General features: G+C 38.7%; 1 protein-coding gene across 1 annotated transcript; it reads left to right on the forward strand.

The window, feature by feature from the left end:
• Nucleotides 1-302: 302 nt before the first annotated feature.
• zgc:165604 (uncharacterized protein LOC792578 homolog) lies at nucleotides 303-8,009 on the forward strand. Its single transcript, XM_066646758.1, has 6 exons — nucleotides 303-366; nucleotides 2,969-3,123; nucleotides 3,404-3,602; nucleotides 6,207-6,362; nucleotides 6,441-6,563; nucleotides 7,324-8,009. Exons 1-6 carry the CDS (start codon nucleotides 303-305, stop codon nucleotides 7,521-7,523), a joined length of 897 nt encoding a protein of 298 aa, XP_066502855.1. The 3' UTR covers nucleotides 7,524-8,009.
• Nucleotides 8,010-8,850: the final 841 nt, after the last annotated feature.

Below are 8,850 nucleotides of genomic sequence, written 5' to 3' on the forward strand. Positions count from 1 at the left end.
TGGGTTGACATAATTCTAAACAACAGCAAGATAATTTGATTTCCAAAGACAGACTCAAGGGAGGCTAAAATAAATCAATGTTCTGATGTGTCAGTCAGAAACCTATGAGACGACAAGAAGGTTCTCAGTGGTTATCCAGGGGAGGAAGAAAGAGAGAGAAATGGAGTATGTTTTTTTTTTTTTTGTGTGTGTGTGTGCAACTCAATAACTCAATTATGTTTGCCCAGTCAGTGGACGGTGGCAGTGAGAGGAGCATAAGCAGTGGCCTGCATGGAGGACAAAGCACACTCATGCTCCCAGTGATGGTCTCCTCAGGATGCTGCCTGTTTGGAATGACATGCTTGGTGTCTATATTTTTCCAGTGTGGTAAGTGTTATTTTTATACGCTTTACCATGTGCTCTTCACTCTATAATTTAGTTCTTTATGTAGGTTGTCACAAGTAAAATTGATACATAGCCTTAGCAACCATGACTGACATTAAAATGTCACCAGCTGGTTTAACTTCAGTGTAGGCTATTTTCCTTAAGGTTACATACCAGCCACATAAGCCTTTCAACAAAAGACACAAGCTTACACTGACATTACTAAGTGCGAATTCTAAGATAAAATTGCTCAAAACAACATTTATGACTACTGACAATAATTCATAGTAAGCCTTTGTGAATGTTACCGTAGGTCAATTGCGTTTTATGTATGTCTTTATTAAGTAACAAAAAGTTCCAAGATGGATGAACCACACAATGTGTATGTGGATGAATTTTGTGATCTGAGGTGCACACACAAGTAATTTTTTTTCTATTATCTATCAATATATTTGAGGAATGTAAAAAAAATGTTTCTATCTCAGTTGACAAAAACTCTCATAGACCCTATTGTGTTCTCTCTCTCTCTCTCTCTCTCTCTCTCTCTCTCTCTCTCTCTCAGTGTGCTTGGCCTAGTTAAGACTGTCAACTGTAATTATGGCTTGATAGCCTCTGTGTTCCCACACAAACACACAAAAGAGCCTGGGGATGGTACACTGTCGGGGGGTGGGGCACATTGTTACAGTAATGAGACGTGGACATGTGTGTGGATAAAGGCCAAGTCACGACTAAAGAGAAAACTCATATACATATTTTTCATATGTTTTTTTTTTCAGTGCTTTACATTTGACAGTTTCTGTTCTTATTTACTGAAAGTTACACTGTACATACCTAAGATGTATTTATATATATTTAAACTAATGCCTTCTCAGTAAGTGTGGTGCTTGTATAAACTTATATATTCACAGTAAATAATAATAAAAATATATTTAAAAAAAAAGAATTTTTTTACTCTAAAATAGGTGAGAGTGAGTTTGCATGAATTTGTTAAATCAACAGCACACATTATTTAATATCATTATTTATTAACTAGTAAAACTAGATATTGGATGATAACCTCAAATAATACGGACATCCCAATTTAAATTTTTTTTATAAAATAAAAGTTTTGTGTAAACTAAAATTAAAAATAAAAGTTTTGTGCTCTTATTGTTCTGCGGGTTTCACACATTCCATTTTCAAGAGATGTATTGTGAGCAAATACTCAGAGTACAGGACTGTAAAGCATTTCCAATATAAATTCTTAAAGGTGACATATCCAACATTTCAAACCTTTAGCAGCAAACAACTAATTTCTATGTAAATATAGAGTGGAGTAAAAGCATTTTGAGACGAAAGTGAAGATACAAACCACCAGTGTGTGCTGTTCTCTGTTCTTAGCTTTCACAGCTGGTCCAGCTGCGTGTGAAAGATTGGCCCACCCTGTGGAAATGTTGGCCTTTCTCATATTTGGTTTTGCTCTCCCATGAGACAAGACAGTGACCTACCACATGAAATTGTACATGCAAGATGGCAGAATGCAGTATGAAGCATTCAGGTGAAAACAGCCATCCAGATACTCCACCAAAAAACTCAAAAAATATCTCTGACATAAAATGTAACTAGTCCTTTGTTTTTAGCAGTGCTTTTCTCTGGGCACTGTGCAGAGAACATGAAGGTGTGGCTGACAGGATGGGCATGGCTGAATACGAAGCATTTTTTTTGGTCTGAGATGCTGGCTTTCTAGTGCTGGTAGAATGTCATGTATATCACAATTACTGTAATTTTATACATTTATATTATGTATTATAATTTTCATAATTAGGGGTTTGAGCACAAAGTGCTTGAAACCCTATTGTGTTTGTTCTGATTTTAATATGTTATTATTCATTTTCTTTTTCTGCCTTAAAACGAATCAAACAGCCCAAACCATGAAGCCTAGTTTTCATTATTTTTCATTTCCAATTCCCTTAGGATGCATAGATTGATTTAGTTTTGTTTCTAGCCTCTACTATGATGATCACTGTGATCATATGTAGGACAAGGGTAGGATGAACAGTACAAAATACATACTTTCTGTGTAAACTACAGTACTACAGCACTGTAAAGTTGGGCAGTGTAATTGAAGTGTTTAGCTTGTATGAATTTATGAATTTTTGTCTACGTGTTCACACATGAGCCACTGGTAATTTCAGGGGATACGTAGGCCCTACTTGTTTTGTTCAGCATATTTGCCTTGTCAGTCTTAATGGGTTTTTGGAAATTACCATATAAAGGACTGTAAAAAAGAGTGTTAAATGTGTTTTTGAAGTGTATCTCTTTTGATAAATCTGTGTTTCTAAACTCTTTTTAGATTAAAAAAGCCTTTGTTACATGGCCTGATATTAAAAAAAATGCTCATGCAGGGCACAGGGCACATCAATCTCAATTCTGCAACAGAAGAGAATAAAGTTTTTTTAAGATCAAATACCAATAATTAGACACAAGTGTTTGTTAATAATGTTTGATTGGAGCCCAGTTTGGCATCGGTTTTCTAATATGGGTCCACCATTGGACTGTCAGACTGGTGGAAAACGTGCCAGAGCCGAAGCATGAGTGTGATGGGGAATGATGCTCTTATGTACAGGTGCTGTGCGTGTGACAGTGAGTGAGTCCAATATAGAGGTGGTGCAGGGTGATTCGGTCACTTTACCCTGCTCCTTTCTCACTATGATGCCTCTGTTCCGCCTCAGCATCATCTGGACACTGACACCCTTTTCTGACCCAGACTTTCCCACACAGGTATGATTCATAATGTTTTTGACTAATACGAATGTTAAAGTACAAAGTAAACTCCAAAGGAAGGAAAAAAAAATCGAAGGTATCTTTTCACTGTGTATTTGTTAAAACTGAGTAGTTTCTTCAAATTCTTCAGTATGTGACATTTTAAACTCTGACTAAACTGAATTTAATTGTGGTGGTATAATTTCATAATGCACTGCACAATCTACTTTTTGGAAGGCGAGAGGTTTACACTTCCAATTGTTCTGTATCCCATACGGATATTTTCGTTGTCCTCCAGGTGATAGTTTATGATCAAGGACAGGTGATAGAAAACCCCGCCTTCACTGGCAGGGTGCAGTTCGCTGGCATGCCCTGGAGTGCTGATGTCATTCTCAACGACACACGGGTGTCTGACGCTGGCACCTACCGCTGTTTGGTGAACAACCCACCAGAGACTGGTGACCCTGGCATTGGAGAACTCAGCCTCAGTGTCCTGGGTAAGAAACAGAAGCTGCTTAGCAATGTTTCCATCAGATGAGTGGAGATGGTGTTTACTGAGCCCTGATTCATGCATTTATATCCCAAGCTGTCTCTACACAGTCTCTATTTTTAGCATGAAACAGCCAGCAGACATCCAGCATGCATACTGAGAAGCTGACAGCTACAAAGAAGCATCTTCCTTCCTTAGTATGTGAAGCTGCATGAGTGGTTATATACCGATTCTGGGTTCCACTGCCCTATCTTTTTTATTTCTTATGACTCTCATATAAACATATGAATATGTCTAGAGTGATAGGGCTGCAAAATATTACATTATTTATTACTTGCAACAAATCTGGTTGAACAGCAAAAAACTAAGACTTCTTTGGTGCACGATAGGCTTCTGTGTTAGTGCTAAATATACAAATCTTTTGTCAATAAATGGTGGGATGCTGTGTAAAATGTAAATAAAAAGTGTATATATTTATGTGCAAGTCATTTAAACCCTATTTAATTGAAAATAGTAGACTTACAATATTTCAAATGTTGAAACAGAGTTTTTATTGTTTAAAAATAAATGCCCGTTTTGAAAGGTGAAGAGGCTGTGTGTTTCAGACAACAGGGTGGTATTGACAACTCTGACAAAGACTGTGCTGGCAAATAGTGAAACATTCAAGAATCACGTTTCTCATCTTAGAATAGTAAAGAACTTGGGGATTTCATCATTTATAGTACATAATATCATTAATATTCAGATAATCTGGGGAAATCCATGTTTAAAACCAATATTGGCTTGCTGTGATCTCTGGGATCTCTGGTGGCACTGAACTGAAAGCATGATTCTTTAATGGAAATCACTGCATAGGGTCAAAAACACTCCTCAAAACCATTGCTTGTAAACACGCATTGTGGCTGCATTCACAAATGTAAGTGCCTGAGCTCACAGAAGAAGGCGAAGTGGGGAAGTGTCCTGTGGTTTGACAAGTCATAATTTGAAATTTGCTTCAGAAACTATGAATGTTGCATCTTCTGGGCTAAAGAAGAGAGGGATCATCCAGCTTGTTATAAGCACACAGTTCAAAAGCCAGCATCCGTGATGCAAAGGGGTGCAGTAGTGTAAATGGCATAGATGACATGCACATTATGAAGGCACCGTTAATGCTGAAAGATGTATAGAACTTTTAGAGCAACAACTGCTGCTGCCCACTATACGTCTTGCTTGTTTCAGTAGGACAATGCCAATCCACATTTTGTAAACGAGTGAAAGTGTTCTAAAAGATGCTAAACTAGTCAAGACCTAGTTCCCTATGAAACGAAATACACTATGATGGAGACACAGAGTTGGTAAGCAGCTTAAGCCCAAGTAGGAATGGTAATACATTTCACTTTTCAACATTACAACAAATTGTCTCCTCAGTTTGCAAACATACAGAGTGTTGTTAAAAGGAGAGGTGATGCAAAAAAAGTGGTAAACATGTCCATCAACTTTTTTTATGTTTTTGATACTTACATAAAATATTTTTCATTTTGCTTTTATACATTTTTCAATTAAATATACGGTTTAAATTATTTGCACATCATTGCATTTTTAATTAAAAGTGTTGTGTCATTTTTTGGAGAAAAGATTGTATTTATTATTAATTTTTATTATTGAAAATGTTTTGCATTTAAAGTTACGTTTAACTGACAGAATGAACAAATTAAAAAATAAACAAATGTGGACTGAACCCATTGAACCTTATCACAAGAAGCACACAAATACCATGCCTATATATATAGACAGACACACACCTCCTTTTTTCCACATTCGCTGTCAGTTCCTGTTACTCGCTGCTTTCCATCTGTTGCTCTGAATACTTTTTTTTTGCGAATATTTTAAACATAACACAAAATTCACACAATAATGAAAAAAGGTAAATAAAAGTTATATAAAAAATAAGTATAAAGGTATTATACTTAGGAAAGTATTTTTTCTAATGTGACATACAGTATAATAAATATAAATAATACAAATATTTTATGGTCAAATAAATATTATAATAAAGTTCAACATGATCCTTTATCACCCAAGGTCAGTCAGTTAGTCAAAGGAGTTTTTTCAATATAAAGCTGCCACACCATTATAAATTATTTCTAATTTCTCATAAAGTATGTAATCTTCTCTAGGGGCACACACTGATTAGTTTCAGAAATCCACAATTGGAAATGTGTATTGGTCTCCCTGCTATTACAAGGATTTCACTGAGCTTTACAGCCACTTTTAATGTTAGAATTGGTCAAATTACCCAAGAGACAAACTTCTGGATCTAGTGGAAAAGACTTGCCATGAATCTCAGATAACACTTTGAATATTCTACGCCAGAAGTCATTAACTTTAGGGCAAGACCATGTATAATGTAAGTACCAATACTTTGCTCTTTAATGATCAAGACTTCAGAGTCCTATAATTAATCAGATTTTCATTCTGAGCGCTGCAGTGACATTGACTGGGGTGGTGTGTTAGTGTGTGTTGTGGATCAGACACAGCGGTGCTGTATGACTTTTTAATGACCTTAATGTCACTATTAGATTGAAAATAATCCACCAACAAAACCTAACATTTTACATTTGTTTTTACACAGCGCCTCCATCACTGCCTCTTTGTTTGTGGGAAGGGGACACCAGCGCAGGGGGCAGCGTGACTTTGTCTTGTCTAGTATTGGAGGGAGTACCTACTCCACAGATGAGTTGGGAGAAGCTGGAGCCAGATCAGATCACACTTCCCATCAACATAGAGGGTAACTAACGCATGGAGGGGGTCTTTTTTCAGGAAAAAAGCATTTGTTTGTGTAAATTTATCCTTTATTATTTTTTAGGTCAATTAAAGGGCTCTGTGAAAATTGTGAACGTGTCAGCACAGAACTCGGGTGTGTATCGCTGCTCTGTGACCAATCTGCTGGGCACTCAGAACTGCTACATCAACCTTTCAGTGTACACCCGTGAGTTACAACCTGCATGATTTCAGTCAGAGCTCAGCAGTCACAAAACTCTCCTCTCACTGCACATGGAGCACTCCTTCCATTGTGTAAATATTCCTGTGAAATCTGTGGCCATAGAATTGTGATATTTTAGAATTAGAATTAGAATCACTTTAATGGCCACTGTGCTTGCACACAGGAATTTATTCACTGCATTTAACCCAATCTGAACAGTGAAACACATTTACACACACACACTAGTGAACACTAGGAGGCAGTGAGCACACATATCTGGAGCGGTGAGCAGCCCTAGCCAAGGCGCCTGGCGAGCAGTTTGGGGTTAGGTGCCTTGCTCAGGGGCACTTCAGTCATGACCTGCTGGCTCTGGGGATCCGTTCCCTAAGCACCAGGCCACGGCTATCCCATTTAAATGTGCTATTCTTACTTAAACCCCATCTCTAACCCCGTGGTTCTAAATTTTGGTCCTGGTGGGCCAATGCCCTGCACATTTAAGAGATTTCTCTGCTCCAAACAGGCAACCACTGGCAAACACAGAACCACTGCCCTAACCCTAACACAAAATTCCAATTCCAAGTGTAAGAGTTGTCCTCAGTACCTTGATTATTAACCTAGGGTTCATTTTAAACTGTGGAGTTCAATGCTGTACTGCTACTGTTCTGTGGTTGTTCTCTACTTTACTCTAAAGTAGCCCAGTGAATTGGTAAAGCGAGCTGAAGACTGTGTATGATGTTGAGCTGCTGCTGTGTTTGTGTGTGTTCAGCCCCAGATAATTCTCCAGGCGTGGTGCAGGGGATTGTGCTGACTCTGTTCATGGCACTGGTTCTGCTGACTCTGCTGGTTCTGGTGCTGTGGCTCCACCGCTCGGCTCAGGAGAGCAAATGGAGGAACAGCCATGAAGATGAAGAGTGCTACAATGAGATCAGATACACTCCCTCTCTTATCAAGCGATCCTTTGTCTGAGGAAATGGAAGTCTTTTGTAATGGGACTGCTTTTCAATACTCATTTAAATGTAATGTTGTATGAGAGATATTGTGAGAAGCCGGGAGAGAACAAGAGGCTAGGACTGACCCTGCAGCACAGCTGTTACCAGAACTATTTGAAAAAGTGGGTGTATTTAGTATAGAGAGGAAGTCAACATGGAAGAACTAGTTAATTAAATGTGAGACTGTTTCTTATTTGTCAGCTTCTTGAGTATTCAGATAAGTCAGTGAAGAAACTGATGTATGAGGAGACAGCTTCCCACAAACCCTGGTCTGAGCTGTTCTTCTGTGATTCCATCTCTGTGAGTGTGACAGAGTGTTGTTGGACTCAGGGCTTTTCTCTGCGCCCCAATCACAGCAATGATTTCATTTCCAGCTCTTTTTGAATAACGTGAGGAAACATATATCTAGAAAACTGTTTTGTGTGCTTTATTATAAATTCCTTATTGAAAGCCTTGTTCATCTTTTTTCCCTGTCACGAAAAATAAAATTAGATTAAAAGAAATTTGTCAACAATTTGTGTAAACATTGTTTATCTGTTTACATTCTATTGAAATGAAGCAGTGAATACACCAAACAAAAAAGTTCATTCATTCATTAATTGTCTGTAACCGCTTATCCAGTTCAGGGTCCTGGTGGGTCTGGAGCCTACACAGAATCACTGGGAACAAGGCAGGAACACACCCTGGAGGGGGCGCCAGTCCTTCACAGGGCAACACAGACACACACACAGGAAACCCACACGGACACAGGGAGAACACACCAAACTCCTCACAGACAGTCACCTGGAGAGGGACTCAAACCCACAACATCCAGGTCCCCGGAGCTGTGACTGCGACACTACCTGCTGCACCACTGTGCTGCCCGACAAGAAAGGTTGTCACTCATAATCTTTGCACCTCCTCTGCAAAAAGAGGCTGATGCCAGAGACACTGCAGATTCATACTGTTACTAGGACATATTTTCCCTGGTAGCTCCAACAGCATGGCTTCATAGTGTGTGTATGCATGCCTGACTGGCCTGTGCTCTCGATCACACTGGAGAATTAGGTCCGGATATTTTCCAAAGTGGTCCTTTCACACATTTATATCACAGCAGGAGAGATTGTGTCAGGTAGGTTCTGCAGCTGGAAATGTTCTGGGTGTTAGGCAAGGGGTGATGCCTTTGCAACACATGCAGGAGATACAGTGTGATCTTCTGGAACATTCTCAACTCTACTCAAACATACCCTGAGTTTGTACAAGAGTGCCAACCAAATAAAGTTCTGGACAAATATAATGCAGGTTTGTATTCACACATGCAACTT

The sequence above is a fragment of the Hoplias malabaricus genome, chromosome 15 (assembly GCF_029633855.1).
Source record: "Hoplias malabaricus isolate fHopMal1 chromosome 15, fHopMal1.hap1, whole genome shotgun sequence".
Lineage (NCBI taxonomy): Eukaryota > Metazoa > Chordata > Actinopteri > Characiformes > Erythrinidae > Hoplias > Hoplias malabaricus.

Excerpts from the sequence above, each read along its gene's own strand:
- zgc:165604 (XM_066646758.1), top strand. The coding sequence starts at position 303 with ATGGTCTCCTCAGGATGCTGCCTGTTTGGAATGACATGCTTGGTGTCT. Across the intron at positions 367-2,968 it reads GTCTATATTTTTCCAGTGTG|GTGCTGTGCGTGTGACAGTG; the intron begins GTAAGTGTTATT and ends TCTTATGTACAG. Across the intron at positions 6,564-7,323 it reads CAACCTTTCAGTGTACACCC|CCCCAGATAATTCTCCAGGC; the intron begins GTGAGTTACAAC and ends GTGTGTGTTCAG.